The following is a 24,700-nucleotide window of genomic DNA, read 5'->3' on the forward strand; positions in this document are numbered from 1 at the left end:
CTATAAAATTATATACTGTATATTAATTTACTGGTTGATAAATTTAAATCGAGATGCCATACATATTTCTTTTGCAAAATTCTATTACCAAAGATTCACTCAAGATGGCGCTTATCTTAGCAATTTAATAATTAGCACGGTAATGAAGGCAAGAACGTTTCGTTTATTTATTATTTTTTTATTGCTATCCAACAAAGATAGATAACTTTGCAAGAATTGAATGGGATGAATATCTAGAAGAAGTCATGGAGAAAATGCACGTGATATTAATCATGATTAAACAGGCATTTGATATTTTGTCATCCGAAGCATTCTCTGAACGTTCACGTCAGCTCTTTCAGTGCAACGTTGCGGGATTTTTTTTTTTTTTTTTTTTTTTTTTTTTTTTTTTTAATTCTGTTGTGCTGTGGCAGCAGGTTTCAGCCGTACCTAAGTCAATATTAGTCGAAGAATCGCATAAAGAGACTGAAATGGCTTCTCTCGTTGAAGAAACGAAGGCCAAACAATAAGACGAACAGAACACAGCTACAGTAATGCATTATGGCACACGCAGAGAGAGCCTTCAAGGTCGGTGTTCAACAAGCACAGTCAAGTTATAATTTACTCACCTTAAGTAAGGTCTCTGAAGGCCATTTTCATTGCCCCCTCCACCGATGTAATATTTCTCTTCTCCATCACTTACACTGGGACTCGAGCTACGAATAGAAAGAAAAGACTGGCTATATTTTTGCAGTCGTATTAAAAGTGAGGAACTCTTAACTAAAAGAATGAAAGATTGTTGAACAAACTTAAAAAACAGGGAAATATTATCGTAAAGCATCGAGCTTTATAATTATTGCTGCGCAGGACACACATCGGTAGAAAGGTGCAAGAGGTTTAGAATTGACGCAAATACGATTCCGAAATGGTGAATATTTAAATTAAGAAAGTTTTCCTTGTGTGAAGGATGTTTTTTTTTTTTTTTTTTTTGTTGCATGCAGTAGTATTTTCGTACTTGAAAATACGAGTATAATGCTGAGATTAAAAAACGTGGTTCAGAGGTCAGAATACTACTATACTTTAATTATTGTTTGTTTTTGCATTTAATATTGTATGTTTAATTTAAAAAAAAACATACATAAATTGCGAATAGCACCTTCGAATGTTGTCCTTTTTGACCTTAAAGATGTTCAGATGTTCGTAATGAAGGAAAATCGTTACCCAGATAAAATAGCAAAATCCAAAAACGTTTCCTAGTAGCGCCCTCTAGGGTCAATGCAATAAAGAATATACAAGGTAATGAAACAAGGCTAATTACCGTCACGAGGTGCAGAAGGCGTTACTGTTGTAAACATCCATTGTCGTATATCATGTAAATAAAATGCGCTATTGGGCAAGTAATAGAGCTTAAACAAGATTTGCCAGAAATGTTATGGGAGCTTATTGCCAGTCACAATGCTATTGTGTATGTGAAGTACACGAGCTATGAGTAAAAAGAATCCGAAGTAATTGCCACTTTCATGTACAATTTACATCATCTTCTATTGTGGCCGAGTTTCTGATTATATAATACATATGTATTGAAATGATTAACTAATATAACAATGCCTAGAACTGTTTGTTTTCCATCATGGCGTTACGTTTTGAAAATATTACCTACTGCACAATGGACCCATGACTTCGTTGAAATGAATAGCATAATAGTAACTAATGACTAGTGTTGGTATCCGGTGAAAACGATCATGGTACACAATACTCCAGGTCATAGATATTACTTTGTGTCGTTTCTGAACATAAATTTGATTGTCTTTATAGAAGAATAATTTATGACAGAAAGACATTTAGGGCTCACGTTTGTCCCGTGGAACATCTAATAATCTCAGGTCCTTGAAGCCAATAATTTTTTGAACTTTATCATATTTGATCTTTAAAACTACCTCTGCTGGAAGACACGCGGTAATCAAGAGTACTCGAGAGAGACACGAAATAACTTTAATCACAGTTTTACTCAGTATTATACACATTACTTGTTTTATTCATGAATGCCATTTAAATGAAATATTTATATGTTAATATTTTTATTTTGCAAAAGCGAGAATCCGTAACAATAATTTAACCTGAAATAAATCGCGTAATGGCTTGCGAGTTGTAAACATTACTTTGGACTTGGGTTTTAGACGATGGAGTGAGTGAAAATTATTGTTTCATAAATTAACCACTTAAAGGAATAAGCAGTTAAAGTTTTATACACTGGTGAGAGAGAGAGAGAGAGAGAGAGAGAGAGAAAAGGTGTTACAAAATAATTAAATTATGTAAAAATTGCAATTGTGAATAGCCTTAGTCATATTATTCCAAATATGATATATCAGCTTCTTTAATCCTCCTTGCATATCTTAATATTTAGTCCTAAAACGTAAGGATTAACCAGTGGCGGCTCGTGGCTTGAAATCGTGGGGGTGCTGCAACTTTCGAAATATACATATACACCGTAAGTACAGCGTATACGTGTTTGGATAAAATATCAAAATTATGGTAAAAATTTAAAAAAAAAAATTAAACATGAAAAATATTGGTTATTATCGATAAAACTATACAGTTTGGTATAATTCAAAATTACTTAAAAAATAGTATAACAAATGTTATGTCTTTAATTGTAATGTCCAAATATTTAAAGAGACGGAGTAAACACTCTACTACTGGCGCAAACTGCATATAAACAACAGTGGAACTGCGCGACGGACAGTGGCGCATTACGCTAATAGCTCGCATCTCACTATGACGTGCTTATGCTTGAGCGCGTAGCAATATGACACTGTGGTAAACACAGTGCTGCTAGCGTCCTTCGCCCTCCTAAGTGCTACAGGATGGATTTTTATTATTTTTTATACAAAATAAGAGACTTGTATAGGATTGTTGATGATAAAATTAAATATTACAAGCAAATATAAATAAATTAATAAATATATTATAGAGTAGCGAGATAAATTGGAGGTGCTGCAGTTCCGCAGTGCCTATGCACGAGCCGCCCCTGGGATTAACAAACTTTAGATAAAGATTACTTATGAAGATAATGACCGCTGAAAAAAAAAATAAATAAAATAAAGGAGACAGAACTAAGATGTTCCTAAGATTGTGGAACAGGCACTATTATATAAAGTACTGTTCGTGAGCAGTTTTTCGATGAACAAAGGCGTCCGAGGAAGGTTATCGTAACATAGCAGATGTAACAAAAAGAGCAGTTGAAACTAAATTTCTGAGTTGGTCATGCAAAACTAAGCTTGTTTACATGTCAAAAACAACCCGAGGGTTCAGATGCGATAATGTAGGGCTACTATACAAGTAGTATTTCGAAAGGTTCCTTTTTATATGTTTGTGCGAAATTGTTTCCTTGCTTGTTTATCTTAATGATGTTACATGATTCGCATGCAGCAGTATTTGATTGAAAAATACTACTTATTTTAAGAAGTACAATACGAAGGATAATTGAGAAGTATCCAGGAGTAGATGAAAGTGAAGCACTTAGCAAGCACATAAGCATGCTAGTTTCATGGCTTTAGATGTTTCGTTCCATCCAAGTTTCTTGATGGTCAGTACCCTATCAGGGCGTTTCTGCTCTTTTCATTTCCTGATGTCTTAAAATCAGGAACTGTTGATTCGAATAAATACCATACTGTGAAATCTCCATAGTAGTGGATGAGAGTTTACTCAACTAAGGCTCTGAGGGGTTCAGAGAAAAGTTTAACATTTATTTGGAAATATCATAAATAACAAATAGCTAGTCAAATAATTTTTTAGCTTTCTACTCTTGCATGAAAAGGATACGAGAGTATTACAGGGACAATAAAGTATAAAGTGGGAAAACGTGCTGCTACCAGTGGTAAACGTTCTGAATTATTGTTTTACGACAAGGCACAAGAATAACGTATGTTTTTAGTGAAAACTCTTAATCTTAATAACAAGTTCAGCAAATAGGCTCTAAGGATTCAGTTGCATTGAAGAAAGGATCAGCCATAATAAATAGCTCAAAAGTTTGAAGATAAGATAGTGTAATCGACAATAAGCGCGCAACTGTTAGCTATATTATTAACAGAAATCCAGAGCACGAAGTGCGGCATTATTATTATTATTGCGACGGCCATATGACAAAGATTGCCTTGTTTTCTGAAACGAAGATGACAAGAGCGGCAAGCTGCTATTTTTTAACTGAAAGCTGAAAATGCATTATAAGTCTCATTATTATAATTTATTATAATGAATTTAAAAATTTTGATAGTTTTAAAAAAGTGGCCCTTGGAACCAATTTAAAATGACTTTTGATGCCCACGGTTTACACTGAATATTTCTGCTGAGAGATTCTTCTTCCCAGTAGACTGTTGCGAATTAAGATTCAAATTGTTCCTATGCATCAAGTACATCGAAAAATAAATAATTAAAAAATAGGAACCATCTTTATGCTAGAAGTTTTCAAAATAATTATATGAAGTGATCTCCAATTATATCTGGCTGATAGCAATCTGCGAAAGACTTTAGTAACAACACGCTCACACCTGAAAACATTGGTGCATTCGCAGATGTGAATGAAAAAATGATGAATGATTGAATGGAAAAAATGCGGCGCTTCTAATAATATAGTTAGAAGTATGTCCAACTCAAAGCGATGTATAGTGACTCTTATTACCCTCTCAAAGAGCCAAAACGACAGATGAAAAGAAAAAGAACCACAACGCGCTGATATGACACGATCAATTCAGTGTCCATTAATACGACACAATGCGGAAACGTTGCAGGTGGATTGCCATGTTTAAAATGATTAGCTAGATATGTGATATTAAGAAAAGTATAATTCCATGCCGCTTTGATTAACCCAGACTCCATGTTAACTCAAGATGGCGTGGAGGTTTGCCGTTCTTACTTAACTATTTGGTATTCTGCATAGTATTATAATGCAAACAAGTTTTTATATGAAAAAAAAAAAAAAATCCATGTAGAATGGTTTACTTTCACAATAATAGTTGAAGGCATTAAATGTTCGGCAGATCAAGTACTTGCATAAAGAGTTGGTTTTCGCTTTACTGAAGGATGTTTTTGTCGTTTTTCTAACAATAAAAAGGGTAGCGTGGACAGTACAGAACGAAGACTTCCGATATCTTGATTATCGATGTGTAAAATGTGTGTTAGACCTACAAATTCACGTGCATCTGAACACCACCCAAATACTAAACGTCTCCACTTCATGAATTCCTTGCAAGCGTTGAAGCATGAGGCATCAAATGGGTGTTATACTCCAGTAATCAGATACACGTTTTCCTGTCTCAGACTGATTCTGCTCCGTTTTCTTTTTTTTTTTTTTTTTTATAAGCGTCTTTAATACTTGAAAGTATAGCTGTTCCCATGTATGGGAACAGCTACTGTTCGAATTATATATATAACAATACAGCTGTAATTCCATTTTTCCGGTCAAGGTTCTTGAATAGCTACTTAACACACTATTCGGGGATTTGTGTGACAGGTACAGTTCTAGTCAAGCGTCGTTCATGGCACGTGCTGCATGCATGATTGTTTTTGCACCCAGTAGGCAATAAACAAAATGGCACATGAATGCAGAAATGCAATATTGACAAGAGTCTGTTCCAATTAGTGACAGCTGGAGAGTAGCGAAATGGGGATAAAAAAAAAAAAGTCCAACGAAGTAGGAAGGGGAAACTTCAGAAATTTAAATTATTTTAAGAAGAGTTGCTTCATTCAATGGCAATGAAACTTTTTTTTTTTTTTGGAAGCTATGGGTTTCATTCGATGCTACGCAGAGGAGAGATGAATTAGTTTTATGGATACAAATCCAAGTAAGATATTAGGTAATCATAATTAAACTATTAACAGTAAATTATGGGGATAATTTACAACTTATTATGAAGTGGAAACCGACGCCAATTCATAATATTTGTCAGACTTTTTAGTGCTAATGAATAGATTGTTTCAATGACTAGCTTTTAAGCACTGTAGTTTCCATTACCTCCTTTCTCCAAAATCGGTAACGTCATGGATGGCATCAGATGAAATGGCAACTCCACTGTCAGTATCTCCAGAAGTAGCATTGGAACTGGAAGAAAATGCACGAGTCTGTAATCCCTCGTCCTCGTCTCCATCTTCTGCAAATATTTCAGAAGTCTAAACAGGGAATGAAAGACATTTTTCAGTATATGTAGTTATATTAATAACTATTTACTTGCGTAAATTTACCTTTTTTTTTTTTTTTTTTTTTTTTTTTTTTTTTTTAAATCAATTTAAGGACAAGCAAAAATTTGGTTGCAAGTTATACACTAACATTTCGAATTAAGTTATATTTGGATATGATGATTTTTTAAAACAAATAATTTCAGGAAACTAACCAAAGGAAGTTTTCTAGATATATTATAGATTGAAACATTTCAAAGCGTCATACAATAAGAATTGTGGTAATTTTTAAACGGAAGTAAATATTCCTGATGGATACATAATATACCATGAAGCATATGTAAAGCTGCAAGTAAGGGAGATGTCAACAAAAAACATTTTGGCTTAGCAAAAATTAATGAAAATCGAGAACCTTTCTTATTGGTCTGTGGATATTGAAAAAAAAAAAAACAAACAAACATGGAACAGAATCTTAAAGGAATTTCTGTGCCATTGAAAGATACAGGACAGAAATAGATAAACTATAATGTCGATTAAATCGCCTTATTGAGAACTTTCAGGTTGTGAAAAGAAACAGAGTTATGCATTTCTTCCAAATATTTTTCTAGAGGTAGAAGCAGATTCAATTAGGTAACTATGCAAGAGAATATGTTCAATGTAATATCAAAACAGCAAAGATTGCGGAGAGATTTTCAGGATGGTAGGTCGAAAGGGAAAAAAAAAAAAAAGAAGAAGCAGACTTGGTGTTATCAAAAAGAACAAACAGGAAAATCTCCTCCCAGACAAAAAAGGACCGAATCTTGGAGAATAAGGTCGAGCTGTGTCGTAAAGAGCTTGGCGAGAGGTAATTCTGATTTTTTTTTTTTTTTTTTTTTTTTGCGTTTTTTGTGAAATGTAGGCTTTCTTGATGAAACTAGTTGAGTATTATCAATAGCAAAATTAGATTAAACTTGCAAATTAATTAGATATGTATGGGGAAAACAGCAGGTACAAAACTAAAATATTGATTTTCATTTCTAGCTTCAAGGAAAGTGAGTGACAAAGAAGAAATATGCTAGTCATACCGGTTATCGCAATATTTGGATCGTTAGCTTTTCTCTTTTCCTATATCCAACACTTTTGTTTCTTTTCTTATAAGGGAAAAAGATTTTAAAATAAAATTTAAAAAAAAATGGATATCGACAGGATATATTGCACGAATGAAAAGCTATAGATGGACAATGACAAAATCACCCAATGGCATCCATATGAAAGATGGCGAATGCCTGGACGACCAGAGATGATGGAATAATGATGGTTGGCATCGGGGAACCTTCAACAAAGAATGATGGAGCCAAATGGGAGTCCTATAACCAAAAATAATTATAAAAAAAGAGGGCTTAGAATAATTATTCTCATTCTCTAACGCTCCTGAAAGGCTTACCTAAGTACCGTAATTGATTTTATTATTCAAATTCTATAGTTATCCTTTAATCTCGCTAGGTCTGGTTAGCCGAATGGATAGTGTCTCCTCTCCAACCAACACACAGTAGGTTGAAGAGAGGAGCACTATCCACTAAATGAAAAGTGTCATATTTTAATTCCACCGTGGTACAGATGTTGGTGAAAGTCCTTAGATGATTTTCATTATCTGATTTGAAACCACCTCCTAATTAGAAGAAAATTTCCTTGAAGTTTCATGTTTGGTATCTAGAGTTCCAAGAAATCAGTATTGAATCTATCTGGAGAGATTTATTCCTACATACCTATCTACTAGTAACGCCCCTTCTTTCGATGTATTCATCCAATAATTCAAAAGCCAAAATTTCTTGAAACAAGCAACGAATCGAGACCATTTACAGCTTTAAAATCCTCCATAAATAAACATAAATTTACACGTGGCAATCTGGTGCTAATGATCACAGTGCGGAGATACTTTTTGCATTAGCTAAAATATAACATGAGGAGGCATTCCCCCCCCCCCACTACACACACTCAAATGTTCTTATTATTACAGTTTAATGAACACAGAAGCCGGCAAATTTTATTTTTTTAATACTAGAGGACTACATTCACATCTGGCTTCATTAACAAGAGCCGAAAGACTAGCTATTCGAATTTAGAAAAAAAGTGGTTTTCGTAAAATATATTATTTACACATATCGAGTAAGACTAAGTCTTAAAATAATATTTCCAATTTCTGTTTAAACTAATTAGATGTCATAGTCTCGAAACGAAATATAGGGGAAAAAAGATTGATGTTAAAATTAATCAACGTCAAATCAATGATACATCTGACAACTTTGAACAACATTAAGAATTTATTTTAGCTTTTATGCCAGCATGATTATCCTACGAATAAATAGTAAGAATAAATAAAGGTTTAAAGTTGATTAATCAAGTCGATTTGCTGCGAATAATTGTACAACGTACTCGGTAAAAAATCTATTTAAATTTAAATATGACGCATTTCATGATTTAAAGATCACGGAGGAGCTGCCAAAAACTTCATTTTATGAACTGTTTGCATTAAATTTCTAATCCAGATCTTTAAACAGGAACGTAAAACTGAATGTAGAAAATTATGTAATTACTTACACAGAAGCTGAGAGCAGGAAACTGGTGCAAGGCGAGATCCTCCAGGGCAGAACCTGTAAAATATTTAAGAAGAAAGTCAGCAAGATTTGTTATGCTTTATCTACTTGAATTGAAGAAGATAAACGTCTACATAGTTTATACGAAACGTACGTCGACGTTTAAAATAACGTCGGTGAGCTTTAACGCACCATCAAGTACTGAGGACAGAACACATTTCACCTCTTATCTACATTTGCTTCGATGAAGTCCGATTCCTTGGCATTCAGATTTCCGTCAACACCTACGTAAAACAAGTAGTCATCTCAGCTGAATGAGCACACGCTAATGCTATGTATTTGACACTGTCCGTAGCTACGTCTGGTTACGCTATTCTGACCAAGTGTATTTGCAAAATGTTACATATTAGCTTAATGCACTAAGCGAATGTCGGAACAGTACTTAGTAGAAATGGCAAAATTTTCATCCTTTTAGTTCTCGGAAGAAGAATATTCGGCTTGCTAAACAGAAATGAAAAAAGCCATTTCCTAAAGAATTTAACATATTTCAAAAAAAGTTAAATGAATTAATAAAAAGGTCGCAAACACGTAGTTGAGAATTAAGAAACTGCGTTTATCACTGGAATACCTTTCAAAGTGTTAGATTTCACTCCCAAAATCGTTCAAGAGATAAATATGATCGACTATTCGCGGGGTTAATCTCCCCCTCTTTTGCAAGCGTTCTTTTAAACCAGTGCTTCCCAAACTTATAGATGTAAAGGCCCCCCCACCACTTTGGAAAAATTAAAATATTTCACGGGCCCCCATCGGGAAAAAACATCGTAATACAGACATATATTATTATATTTCTATTCAAAATTTTGCGTTTGTATATGCTTATATGAATAAGCATATATTTACTCAAATTAAGTGGATATTGAATCCAACATTATTTCAAAGCCGAATAGAGAAACTACAAGAGTTTCATGTCGAATATAGAAACTATAGAAGTTTCGGCAGATCCAAGCGTAAGCAAACCTTTCATGACAGGGGAAACTCTTAGTAAAAAGGTGGAGTAAGATCCGATCACTATCCTTAGTATTGCACATAATGTAGTGGAGATGTATGATGTTATACATTATGTTGGGAGGAAGGTCACTACCTAGACCGGTTTCGACCTTTTTTGAGGTCTCGCCATGGGAGCCAGACCAAGAATACTCAGGTTGAAGTGATGCAGAACTTATACTTTACCATACGAGTTGCTAAAAATGTGCCACATCACAAAAGGCACCAAGAATTACTGAAAAAGGGAGCCAAAAGGCTTCACTTCGGCGATCCAACATCGTCGAATTGAAGTAATGTTGGATTCAATATCCACTTAATTTGAATAATTTTGCATCGCCGAAGTGAAGCCTTTTGGCTCTCTTCTTCAGTAATATATTTACTAATATTCATTAAGCACCCAAATACGCAGGAAGCAAAATTTGTGAACCAACACCAGTGTGCGATTTTTTCCATTAAAATATAAAAAATAACAACAAAGAAATAATAAAAATGAAATGCGTTTCTTTTAAGATTAAAAAAATCTGCTTAGCCTTAAAACATTTAAAATTTTTCATTATTTCACGCCTCCCCCCCCTCAGCAAAACTTACGGCCCAGAGTTTGGGAAGCGCTGTTTTAAACTACCAATTAACGTCGCTTACATTTGTCTTTTAAGTTATCCTTTCACAGCTTCCAAGAAAAATACAAATACGAGAGACTTTAGTATAATAATTAGTATTAACTCAATGAGCTGAGTCTTGCAATGTCGGGGCGTAAAAACAACGGTCTTATTCGTTAGTGCTTGGGGGTCCACCAGAAAAGCAAGTTCGGAGCTACAGTTCATTAGAGTGTAGCTATGTCCGCTCCTCCATCCCAACTTTCTTCAGTTTCCTGAACAAAGAGGATGTTAAGAGAAAGCTATAATTCACAAAAAAAAATCCTTCGGGAAGAACTCATTTTGTCATACTTTTAGATTAAAAAAAAATACTCGAGACAAGGTCCATTAAGCACCTAATGAGTTCTTTTGGAATAAGCAAAAATAAATTAAGAATACTTACAGTAACTTTCCTGTGATTGATCTATAACTGGAAAACGTACACACATGAGATATAAAGTCTAAAAATAATTTATTATATCTGTTCGACCGAGAAATAGTACTTTCTTTTAGATATTTCAAATCATTCAGCTGACAAACTTTGCTAAACATCAAGGAAGAAATTCTAGAAATACGAAAAAGATACTACGAACGATATACTGAAAGCCAGTCGTCTTTTTATTTGGTTTTCATCATTTGGGTCTTATTCTTCCTGAATGTGAGACTGTTTTTGTCTTACATGTTTTTACTATCTTATTTGAATGGACACATCCATCAAGGGAAAAAAAAGACTAAGTCAAGATTCACGTTTGTATTGCACTGCTTTGTGTCAGTTTTTCTGATTCACTGAGCGAATTGTGTGCATTGTCTTTTGAGCCACGCTTCCTATTCGATAGCACGAGATACGTAGCGAATAGTTCTGTTAGTTTTTCGTAGGAGAAAGTGTCTGGTCTGTATGGATGAACTGTACAAGACAAATTCGACTATTTTGAATCTAATATATTGAAGATTTTCAATAATTTTCAATCTAATATATTGAAGAAATCTGAAGTAACAACGCTAGGAATATGATTTTTTTGACAAATCTCAACAGACCTTAATTTCGATGTTTTGACAATTGTCAAATTTGATTATATCGTTCAAACGATCTTTATTCTATCACAGCTTCCTTCTTATGTATTTGTATGCCTCCTCAATCTCCCATATTAGCTTAACGTCAGCTTAATCTTAGAGCTGCTATGGGGTGCATATGCCAATGTATTAAGACTGTCCTATCTTCCTTTTTCATTCAAGGAGAAAAGCAAGATAAAAATTCCTTTAAAGATTAAGCTCAAGACTTTAAGAACAGGTAGAGGAAGCATATCGTTCTAAATCTTTGGAATATAAAACATCATTTCATAAAAGACTGCTAAAATGGCCATTCTGGTAGCCTTAGTTCGAGAGAAAATTATGGGGGAGGGGTGGGCTCAACAAACATCGAATACTTTCTCCAAAACAATCTAACACGTTGTCAAGTATTTATTAAAACTTGGAGATGCAAGCCCCGGGTACATAAGTATAATATTCTGACTTAACAAGCAGTTTGGGATACGGAGAAGACAGAACACTCAGAACCGATTCATAAGTGGAAACTAATAAAGCCAATAATGAAAATAAGCTTAAGAACCACCATTAATATGATCCATTGGATCATCTACATTATAAACAAACGCGCTGCATACTGTAAAAGGAAATGCTTTCGTCTGTTCATAAATTTTATCAGTCAGTGAGTACTGTAATTCATAAGGACCTCATATTCTTTATCTGACACTGAATTTCGAATGTGCATAAAATTGTTTCTAATAATTTTCTTCACCAACTTCAGATGGCGACTGCAAACTTCGAGAAGGAAAAGGAAGTGATTCCGTTTAAACAAAGAAACACATTATGTAGACAATGTTTTTTTAGACAACTTAAGTCAGAGAAGAGATTAATAAACTATACTCTCATACTATTGCTATAACCTAAAAGCGAACCGCTACTTTTGTGTCGTAGTGTAGGACAATTTCAAAGTTAATAATAAAGCCACAACAAAAAGGAACTTCTCCCATTAAGTACGTTTAAATGTTCACACGATTTTGTTCACAATACAACATTAAATACAAGCGCTCGTTAATAAAATTCTGACTCATCAATTTTAGACTACGCCTGCTGTTAGGTGTAACAATAGCAATACAACGCTATTGTCATTGCCCTTAGGTAGCCATTGAAATTCTTTCATGCTCATCCTAACAAAAGGCGCACAAAAAAATTAATAGGAAGTCTGTAGAAATTAAAGTAAATTGTTCATCGCACTTCGCTAATTACAAATGTCTTCCTTCTGTTTGACTGCCTATCTTCTCACGCACTTTTTTCTCCCTCCTTACACACTCAGCTGATGTGACAACACTTTAGAGTCAGAAGGGTTTAAGATTTAATTCACGCTAGCGACTGAAGCATCTTTCTAGAACTTGCCATGTATTCTCAAGCAATGGTTAGAAGGATTTTAGGTTGCAGAAACAACAACAACAAAAAGTTAAGCTTGTTTTTAAATCCTTTGCATATTTATTGACATGACCCATTTTAGAGATTGATTTCCTATATGTTTTAGCTAGAGTTTTTTTTTTTTTAAGACAAAGATCATTCTTAAATTAGACTAAGGGAAGATAGGCAGTTTACTTATCTGACAGGGGACCATTTTCGTGTGTATGGAGTATGTCAGTTTTTTTTCCCTCAGAAAAAATTCAGTCAGAAACATCACCTTAACATATTAAAAATCATAATACTTAACTCCTGTTATCATCCATGGAACATTGAAAAATATAAACGGTATCCGAGTACTGATTTACAGTTATGGTAGTGCAGGTCACCTGAATGAATTGTATTAAAAAAACGTTTTCTTTATAAACTGCAGATTAGGCGAACACGGCTAAAATACCGATTATTTCGTTCTTAAAAAACAGCTGTCCGAATATTTTATAAAGAAAATTAGACTCGAACGCAGAAGGAATGAAAGCGGTGGACAAATACATTATGTTGGTAAAAGTATTTGGAGTGCCATGCAAATTTCGAATCTGGCACATGCAGATATTCAGGGAGTGGTTTGGTAATAAAACATGGGATTTGCTGCATGTTTTGCACTGTATACTCGATGCCATGTTCAGTTGAACTGACCGACTGCAACCTAGGATGGTAGTTGGGTGTCACATCAGTTCTGTCCATCACAATGCTACTCATCTCAGCATATTGAAACCCACCATTGCCTATGTCATTCGTATAGATGGAAAGTTTTGGTGCTACCACAGCAGGAAAATGCCCTGGGAGGCCGCCGACACTCCCTGACCGAGATCGGTGAGCTCCATCTAGGAATTTTCGAGCATCCCGTAGGCCATCAGCGGCGGATCTCTCAGTCAACCTAGAAAATGCTGTAAGGAGAGCTGTCAGCACTAAAACTGTCTGCAGAGTTGCATTTCTTAGGATAGCAGGGCAGACAAGCTGCGAACAAGCCACACATCACGCCCCCCCCCCACTACACACACACACACAACGTCAAACGACGTTTGCATTGGTACCTTTCACATCATTCATCATTGGAAAAGGGTTGTGGAGCGCCTAATCACGCTTCCATATGTTTCACTCTGATAGTCATATTTGGATCTGGAGATTACCCGGGGAACGATTACGCCAGGACTACATCATTCCAACTCTCAAGTTTGATGGAGGCCCGATAATGATATGGGGTGTTTCAGTTGGTGGGGTCTTGGTCCATTGGTGAACGTTCCCCAAACCATCGCGTAGATGGCTACTTGGACAACTTCATGTTACTTCCGACGCTATGGAAGTATTTCTGCAGTGACTCTTGCATGCTTCAGCATGACAATGCTCCATGTCATACTGCACTGCGTGTCTGAGACTGGTTTCCACAAAAGTTGGAGTATTGGACTGGCCAGCTCAGAGTCCAGACCTCAACCTCCATCGAACATTTTGGGGCGAATTAGAACGCCGAATTCGCTCCAGACCATAGCGACTGTCATCAGGTAGTACTGAGGTAGTATTGCACGACGAATGGAAGAATATTCCTGTTGCAACGTATTAGAAATTGGTTGAAAGCATTCCCTAAAGCAGGGGAGTCAAACTGGAGGGCTGCGTGCTGCCCACGACGCCTCAAGGAAAGATTTTAAAAAATGGCTGCTTTTTATAATAAAACAGAAATACTGTATTTATTCGAATATAACTCGCCCTCGCATATGACTCGCACCCCTGTATCCTGATTTTATTTAATGAAAAAAAAAAATTAAAAAGTTTTGCATATACATCGCACACGAAAATAAAGTTAACCACTTTCATGTTGGGACGATAACTTGCTCCCCGCGGTAAACAAGACGTCCTCCCCAACTGTCACTATATTGCAGATGCAAGAAAAACAAGTACTTTTATTATACCACTGAATAAAGTACAGAGACATTTGCTGTCAGTGTAATATATTTCTTTAGTACGATTAGAGACAACTGGGATAAAAATGGCACTAACTGATGAATCACATGTCACCTCCCATATTAACCATGCTGTTTAGACTCAAGTAAAACCATATGTTGCACCGGCAAACACAGTATCTAACTAAACACAATAGTTTTTAGTTAGATGTGTGTGAGTGCACCCACTAACTCAAACACAAAGCTGCAATAAAATTCGTAAAAAGTGTTAAAACTAAGACATATAGAGTGAATGTTGTTATGGCAGTTTCAGATATTATGGAATTCGGTTGAAGAGAATTAACGTTTCAACCCAAAAATTGTTAGCTTGACTTTGTGGTTTCGTAAGTGATCTTTTGTTAATACCGCATCAATCATATGATTCCACTGCATGACAATGCACACATGGAAACCGCTCCCGAGGCCGGAAGTAGATAACGAATAGGACATTCTTTGTAAGTCATCCCAATTTTCAGTTTTGTTTTTCTGTAAACTTTAGTTTCTAAAAATCCCCGCATATATCTCGCACCATGATTTTTTAGCTTTAATTGTATTGGAGTCTAATGTGCTGCAGTATGGCTATGTCCAATACATCAGCCCTACCATAAGTGTTGTGATGGGTGGGATCAGCAGGACCTATTACATGAAGGTTGTTGAAATCAGCATAGTTCTGTAGTATCTGTCCATTTTTGTTGGTGGAATGGCTATTCCAGGTAGAATGCTTGGCACTCATTTATTCCTTGGGAAAGGCTCTCCAAGGTGCTTCCAAAATATATTGGTCCTGTTCCCATCATTAAATCAAAAGAGTAAATTGAAACAGCTGTCAAAAATCTAACAGAACAGATTACAGCAGCCTGTGCAGCAGTTACTACCCCTGCAACTACCCACAAATCCAACCACTTGCCTGAAGATATTATGAATCTGATTAGGGGAAAAAATAAGGCTAGAAAAAGATACCACAACACCAGTGCGCCACAAGACAAGCGGATCTTAAACAGGTTCAATTCTGCAGTGAGAGATGCACTCGCAGCTCATAGAACTCAACTCTGGGAAAACGGACTTCCATCTCCACTGACAATCATTCTGTATGGAATCTTATCCGAAAGATAAAAACAGAAATAAACCTCTTCCCCCTCTTCAAACAGATTCAGATCTCATCCACACTGATGCTGATAAAACTGAGGCAATAGCAAATCATCTTGAAAAACAATGCAAACCCGCATACGACCACCTTGATATTAGTCATATCTACAAGCTCCACCGTAACGTCAGATATTCGCTCAATTCAGCTCTCACACATTCCACTCAAATTGCACCCACCTCACCTGCTGAAATATATGCTATTATTCAGAAATTCAAGAATAAAAAGGCTCCTGGACCCGATGGTATCTCCAACAAAGTTATAAAACTTCTACCACGTAAAGCTATTGTTCATTTAGCAAATATAATCAACTCCATCCTTCACTACAAATATTTCCCTTCCTACTAGAAATTGGCGTACATAATACCAATTCATAAACCTGGAAAAGATCCCACTTTGCCTCAAAATTACAGACCAATCAGTCTCATTTCTAATCTCGGAAAAATTGCCGAGAAGGTAATTCTTACTAGGCTTCAAGATTCAATACTCCGATTAAATATCCTGCCTGAGGAGCAGTTTGGCTTCCGACAGTTGCATAGCGCCACACAACAAATACACAGATTGGTGGAGCATATCATCACAGGTTTTAACTGGCGTCAATGCACTGGGGCTGTTTTCCTAGACTTAGCCAGTGCATTTGACAAGGTTTGGCATTATGGTTTGCTATACAAACTAATATCATCCGGTGTGCCATACGATAGGCGCATGCAAGTGAGATTAAGTGGAGTAGTCTCTACACAGAAACACATCTTGGCTGGAGTTCCACAAGGGTCCTTACTAGCACCAATCCTATTCTCCTTATACTTGCATGATATACCACACAACCCATTATCTTCAATTAAAGCTCTTTACGCTGATGACACAGCGATATTGGCCAGATCATTAAAGCCTCACCTAGCCATCAAGAAACTGCAAGAAAACCTACTGCGAATTGAACAATATTTTGCCAACTGGTGAATCCTCTGAAGAGCGTAGCCGTCCTATTCTCTAGAAGATCAGTGCTTCCTAAAGAAGATATTCTCCTATTTAACACAAAAATTCAGTGGAAAACAAAGATCAAATAACTTGGTGTAGTACTGGACAGAAAACTGACTTTCAACTCCCATATCAAGATTCTCTGTGCAAACATATCAAAAACCATAGCCCAGCTCTACCCGTTAATTAACAGAAACAGTAAGCTGAGCACCAGAATCAAACTTCTCATATACAAACTGATGGTTCGTCCAATACTCACCTATGCCTCACCGGCCTGGAGCCATACTTCAAACTCGAATATTATCAAATTACAACGCATTCAGAACAAGTGTCTTAGAATGATCCTGGGCGCCCCATGGTTCATCCGAACTGTCCAACTGCACCGAGACACGGAGGTCCCCTATATTTATACTTTCATGCAGACTATAGCAACCAAATTCTTCTCAAAAGCAACTGTGCACCCTAACAGACTGATCCAACTGGCTGTTGACTATGATGCAATGGACTATTCTAAATACAAAAGACCTAAAGCCATCCTCAATCCCCAACACTGAGGATTAATCTCCTAGCCCACTCAGGGCGAACAATTAGCTCATAAACTCTCTCACGTCACAGTCTCTATTAAGATAGCCGGGAATATGAAAAGCTTTTGCTTCACCCGTTAAGCCAGTAATGTTACTAGTGATCATTGAAGTCAGTGCGCCTAACACGATTCAACGACAACCCGGCAGTGAGAGAATCCCTTTTATTATTATTTTTTACTTATTTTTATTTGCAATAGTATCATTGCCTGGTCTACACTTTTGTGCTTTTTTTTTTTTTTTTATAAAAATTGTTAATAATATATTTATTCACCGAGGCAATGTCGCTTTCTAAGCCAACAAGAAAAAGAAAAATTGCTGATGAGGGGAGAAAATTTCAAGAAAAATGGGAATTGAATTACTTCTGCACTGAAACAAAGGACAAAATTGTGTGCATTATTTGTAACAAAACAATTAGTGTTTCCAAAGAATATAATATAAAAAGGCACTACGATAAAAATTCACAAAGAATTCACACTTTCAGGGTAAACTGAGAGAAGAAAAATTAAGAAGTATGAAGAATTCACTTCAAAGTCAACAACAAATATTTTCAAAAATTATGAAAGACAATGAATCAGCTATTTATTAGCGAAACATTCCAAAACCTTTTAGTGACGGTTCCTTGGTTAAGGAGTGTATGATAAAATTTGGGACATACGAAAACGTATGTCCCAAGCATGTGCAAGTATTTCGCGATATTTCTTTGTCCAGAAATACTGTGATCGAAAGAATAACCGAAATTGTAAATAATCTGCGTGACCAGTTGCAAGAAATATCCGCAAACGTAAAGTGCTTTTCAATAGCACTTGACGAAAGTTTCGATATTCACGCACGTCGTGCTCAACGTCAAGCCAGAAGAAACAGCGTACTCAAGTTGCTGTTTCTTCTGGGTTGCGACGACAATATAAATATTACTGAAAGAATTCTTGGAAATGATTCCCATCCATGGAAGCACTACAGGGGAAGACATTTTTGACGCCGTGTGGAGCATTTTGGAAAAATACGAACTTCCTCTGAACAGGCTCGTAGCAGTGACAATCGATGGTGCTCCAGCAATGACAGGCAAAAATAAAGGTTTTTGTATTAAGACTTGCAAAGTTAAAGGAAATGTACTCAGACATTCCGAAACTGCAATCTTTCCACTGCATTATTCATCAGCAGGTCCTGTTCTCCAAAGCATTGGAAATGAGCAGCGTACTCAAGCCTGTGACAAATACTGTGAACTTCATCCTATCCAGAGGCCTCAATCACCGCCAGTTTGCACAATTTCTTAAAGACTTGGAGAGTGAATTTTAAGGGCTACCTTATTATACAGAGATTCGTTGCTTATTTTGTCATAAGGTTCTAAAAAGCTTTTTTTTTTTTTTTTTTTTTTTTTTTTTTTTAGAGGAGATTAAATTGTTCCTAGAAATGAAAAATCATGATGTTGCATTTCTTAATGATCAGACATTGGTACAAGATCCAGCATTCTTAGTTGATATTATAGGACATTTGAATGATTTAAATGTCAAACTTCAGGGGAAAGATCAGTTAATAACATACATGCATGAATGCACTGGCAAGTTTTAGATGCAAATTAGTTTTGTTTCAAAATAATTTAAAAGACAATATTCTAAATTACTTTCCTATATGTGAACAGTTGAACAATAAGAATCAAAGTTTTACCTTTTCTCAATATTGTCCTAAACTAGAAAAGATAAAAGAATAATTTGATAGGCGATTTTAAGATTTTAAGGAGCAAGAAGAAGTTTTTTTCGCTTTTACAGATCCTTTTCCCTTTAATTTCGAAAACGCTCCTATTTGTATTCAAATTGAACTTATTTCCAAAATGATTTCATTCTAAAATCGAAATACCAAGAAGTTTGTGTTCCAAAAATACAGTTATATAGGTCAAAAATATCCGGAAATAAAAAAAGTTTGCAGCAAATATTCTGTTAATTGAAGCACCTATTTATGTGAACAATTATTCTCATGTATGAAAGTTAACACAACAGCCCACAGATCAGAACTAACTGACGTCAATCTTTCTGCCATAATGAAGGTTGTATGCTCACAACCTTTGAGTCCAAATTTTGGCAGGCTGGTCAATAATGAACGTTGTCAAATGTCGGGAAAAAAATAAAATACTGAAATTAAATTACTATATTATGCAAGTATATATATATATTAACCAGAAAATATTATCATTTTTCCTCAAAATATTTTCAGTAACATTTAAAAAATTCACCAACATATAAGAAAAAAAATAGAGGTATTTTTATTTCAATACAAACAAAAAAAATTTCAAAACTAACAGGAGGCTCTATGAATTTTTGGTTGATTATTAATGAGGTTATACTTTTTTTTAGAATGTATAAATATTTGATTTATTCAAATAAAATTTAATTTCGGTTTAATTTGGATTAAATGCTATCTATTGTAAATATTAATATAATAAAAATATTCATTTTTTTATATTAATCTATATTTAGTCCTCCTCAAGACTAAATAGATCACTATTTAGTCTTGAGCAGGATAAAATTGAATTTCATATTGAAAAGAATAACATGAAAGAGAGTTTTAAAGCGAATTAAAGTTGAGCAACTCTCAGATGTGAACTGTAGACTAAAATACACAAAGATTATTGAAGAATAAATGAAAGAGTTTGAGAGCAGGAACCAAACTTTAGAGATTCAGTGGCAAGCCTTGAAGAAAACCTTGATTGATTCTGCCAGAGAGGCATGTGGTGAGGTTGTCTGCAAGGATAGAAAAATCAGAACTCCATGGTCGACACAGGAAGTTAAAGAGTTAAAGAGTGAAGGAAAAGAAGAACGCATAACAAAAGTTCCTGGCAAATAAGTCAGCTTGTGCTCTAAGAGAATACAGAGACAAATGTAAGAAAGCTAAACACTGTGTAAAACTAGCTAAAGAAATGTCATGGGAGGACTTTGGTAAGAACATAGAAAATAAATATCAAGAAGGTGGCAAGATATTTTGGAGATTGTTGAAGAAGCTTAGAAATGGAGGAAAGAGTACTGTAAAAGCAGTTCGAGATGACAAAGGTGACATGAAAACGGGAGAAAAAGATATCCTTGAAGTATGGAGTAATTACTTCGAGAAATTGCTAAATGAAACAAGCAGTGATAGCACAGTGGTAAAAAACACTGACCAAGCATGCAGTCAGGAATACATATCCATACTTGAAGTAGAAAAAGCCACGAAAGGCTTGAAACATGGAAAGGCAGCAGGAGTAGATGATATTCGACCAGAAATGCTGAAGTATGTGGTATAAAAGTCTTGCAGTGGCTGCACTGCATAGTTCAGAAGGCCTGGACAGAGGGACGAATTCCCGATGATTGGAGTAGAGCTCTCATAGTACCCATATATAAAAAGGGAAATAAAACTGAATGTGAGAAATATAGAGGTATTTCCCTACTGAGTGTTCCTGGTAAGATATATGCAAGTATACTTGAGAAATGGTAGAGAAGAATTGTAGAAGAAAAGCTTGGTGAAGAACAAGCTGGATTCAGGCCAAATAGAGGCTGTCAGGATCAGATCTTCACTTTACGACAAATAGAGGAGAAATCATGGGAATATAACTAAGATCTCTATTTGAGTTTTGTAGATCTGGAAAAGGCATATGATAAAGGTGCCAAGAGAGAAGTTATTCAATACGATTCAGTTATATGGTGTCAACGGGGCATTATATCAAGCAATACATAGTCTTTATTTGAGTTGTAACTCGGCAGTTAGAATTGATGGAAGTACAGGAAGATGGTTTAATTTTAAATCTGGTGCGAGACAAGGATGTACATTATCCCCTATGTTATTCATTATCTATATGGATCGCATTATGAAGGAAAGTGGTATTAAACATGATATCAAAATTGGAGATGTTAATGTCAGCTCTTTGCTTTACGCGGACGATGTTATACTTATCAATAAATCCACTATGAGTCTGCGAGATTCCTTGACTAAATTGAATAACTGTTGTAATAGATATGGCATGAAGGTCAGCAATAAAAAGACAAAGACGATGAAAATAGGCAGAATCGTTAAAAATGTCAACTGCATTGTGAACGGATAACCTGTGGAACAAGTGAAACATTTCACCTACTCGGGCAGGATTTTTAGTGAAGATGGTAAATTAAATATGGAAATAGACCACAGAATTAATAAAGCTGGTATAGTAGGAAGTCAATTGAATAAATTCATATGGAATAAGAGAGAAATTAGTCGGAACACTAAATTAGCTGTATACAAGACAGTGTTCAAACCAGTTTTAACTTATGGATCTTAGAGCTGGGTCAGAAGTAAAACACTTGACAAAAGACTAGAGACCACAGATATGAGAATCCTGAGAAAGATTAGAGGCGTAAACAGATGGCATCAATGGCAATATCACATTAAAAACGAGGATATTAGGAAAGAACTTGACATTGTTAACATCCAGGAATGCGTTAGCAGAGCTAATCTCAGGTAGTATGGTCATTTAAACAAAATGGGTGAGGAAAGATTGGCAAAGCTAGTGTTCTCTGCCAGGTTGGTAGGAAAAAGACCCAGAGGTAGACCAAGATATTGGTAGATTGATACGGTACAAAGTGCCTTAGACGACAGAAATATACGATCTGATAATGTTGGAGTCTTGACAAGTAACAGACTGAGTCATTACAAGACATATTATTATATGTCTTGTAATGACTTAGAATAAATAAAATTTTTGTTATAAATTTTCCAATTTACTTATACTCATTTTTTCATTTCCCTTCGATTCTAATTAGTGCAGGTTTTTTAGTCGAAAAATTTTTGTGGCCCACTTGAGATAGTTTTATAGCAAATGGCCCGCGGTCCAATTGAGTTTGACACTCCTGCCCTAAAGGGTAGTTGCTATCATTCAAAAATTATAATAAAAACGCAATTAAAACGCTTTTTTTTTTAACCACAACTAAGTGCCCAAATACTTTTGCTAATAGTGTATATTTCGTTCCTGATAACCAACATTTATTCTACCGTACCACCTTAGTTAGTTCTTCAACTGTGGAGTCATTTTGATGACGTATGGTCACTTCCGTACTTATCAGGGTTTGAAGAGTGAAGCCTTCTGCTTAAAGTGATAAAGTTGCAGATGCCATTTCTACAAATAGTTGGCGGGGAAACTATTCGAACCCACAAACTTGGCTGGAGAGTGGATACGCTAAGCACTTAGTCAACCAGGCTGACACCATACCACCTGACAGACGCAAATTTATCGTTGTCGTGGTAAGTTATGACGTTAATTTTCAATCGAAATTAGAGACTTCAACGTTCTGAGGTTCTACATGGCAAAATACCATGGGATTAAATGTTGAAAAAAAAAAAAAGTTCACCATAAGAAACCATCAGAATTACGAGAAATTTAGCAAAACACCTCTGTAGCAAAATTGGGAGAACAATGGGACATAGCGTCCTTCGATTGGAAAAGACCCGATTCTCGGGTCTTTTCCAATCGAAGACCCGAGAGGAATTTATATGGGCTGTTTCAGTTGAAGGTGAGTTAGTCGATCTCATACGGGGGTAAGTTTTTTCCTTCGGATAACTCGGGATTTTCATTCCACATACAGGCAAATTGGTCAGGAGAACACAACAATTTACAGACAAAAATAAATAAATACTATTTGGGCGTTAGATGGTGGTAGTGTCGTTGGAAGATAAAGTAGTGGAGACAAGTTTCTTTGAAGTCACGCAATAATGCACAGAGTATAAGAACGTGTAATTATGGGTTCACGTTTTTCTGACTCAATACGATTGCAGATGCTGGAATCAAAGCAACTTGTGAAGAAGACCCAGCCTGCGCTACGAGAGAAGCGCTGGAAGTTGGGAGTATATAATGTGAATACATAAGAATGTCCATTCAAACCAAATACTACATTTGAAAAGTAGCAGATGTAATGATCAGCAGCACTTCCTGATTAATGGCTAGAAAGTACCAAAAAAAATAGGGGGGGGGTTATGATATAACTGTTAAGTCTATCTAAACAGTGAAAGTAGATCAGTTCCCACACGTAGTACCCATTTACTAGAGTATTACGTTGAAATGTCTCAGTACCGGCTGTTTTTAATCCCTGTTCTATAGGATATCTCTATTACTGTATTCACTTCAGTATTCCAGTTCTATGTGTCCTACTGTTATCAACGTAACGCACTGATGTTTTTCCCCATTCATATTATATATTCGTAATTGGTATCATAGTTAGTTCGTCTGTTTTCCAGAACTTAACCACAGCCCAACGTAATTTCCTTCTTTGCCCACACTAAGTAAGTGAAATGACATACTGGTGTCAGTTTAAGGAACGTCATTTCCTGAAACCAAAGAGGAAATAAACACTCTTGTTTATGCTCTATTAACTTTAAGTACATAATATTGCTATCAATTTTGTATTTTTTGAATTCGTGTGGGAGACAGAAACACATAAGGATAAGAAGAGACTGAAAATTCCGAGCTCACGAACAACTGCAACGCTAAACTTAAGAATAAACACACAATTTATCTATCCGGAAAAGTTGAATGGGAACAGGAAGAAAGGAAGTAGAGAATCTCTGAAAAGCCATTTCCTTCAGTATATCGAGTAAGAAGGACTTCGTGAGACAAAAGTGCATTTGTTATTTTTTATCCAGCGAATATTCATATTCATTTTAAATAAAAGTGTACTTTAAAGAGAAATTATATAGGATACATATAATTCTTCTGTAATGATTTTTATTTATTTACTTAAAGCAGGTTTGTGTTTAAATTTTTTCGTAACTACTCTAGAGTCTCATCCTGTATGTTTAATTAGTATTGTTACAAAGCATCTGTAATTAGAAGGCTTGATCCTTGGTGTCGTAAAATGCAAGTTTGTCTTTCGTTTCCATGTCAACAAGAGATTGTTGCTTATACCAGGTGCTATATAACAAAGTAGGTTACGTCGTCAAAAGTGAGCGTTATTATTTCTAAACGTTCTTCATTCGAGTACACTTATGCAATAAAGTAGACAGATCACATTAAAATAAATAAATAGAAAACTAACAGCGATATTTTAATGCAACAAAGCATTTTAGATTATTGGTCCAACCAACTGGTTTATACCCGAATCATTATAACATGAATGTTTACCAAAGGTGCAGATGAATTTCATTGTTGGAATGAATTCCTGAAGCGGTTTTCAAAAAACATGGC

At 35.5% G+C, this 24,700-nt stretch overlaps 1 protein-coding gene across 4 annotated transcripts in view; it reads right to left on the reverse strand.

Moving 5' to 3' along the window:
* LOC150110596 (rab11 family-interacting protein 4A-like) overlaps window positions 1–24,700 on the reverse strand; it is a 249,791-nt gene that overhangs the window by 135,040 nt on the left and 90,051 nt on the right. For all 4 annotated transcript variants that reach the window (XM_090395061.1, XM_090395062.1, XM_090395063.1 and 1 more), the window contains exons 3-5: window positions 8,728–8,780; window positions 5,990–6,144; window positions 609–695 (exon numbers count right to left, since the gene is read on the reverse strand). In XM_090395061.1, the coding sequence (XP_090251187.1) occupies window positions 609–695; window positions 5,990–6,144; window positions 8,728–8,780 (295 nt within the window). The remainder of the gene's footprint in view (window positions 1–608; window positions 696–5,989; window positions 6,145–8,727; window positions 8,781–24,700) is intronic.

This window comes from Typopeltis vanoorti, chromosome 1, assembly GCF_054136105.1.
Source record: "Typopeltis vanoorti isolate ZY-2024b chromosome 1, IOZ_Tvanoo_1.0, whole genome shotgun sequence".
NCBI classification, from domain to species: Eukaryota; Metazoa; Arthropoda; class Arachnida; order Uropygi; family Thelyphonidae; genus Typopeltis; species Typopeltis vanoorti.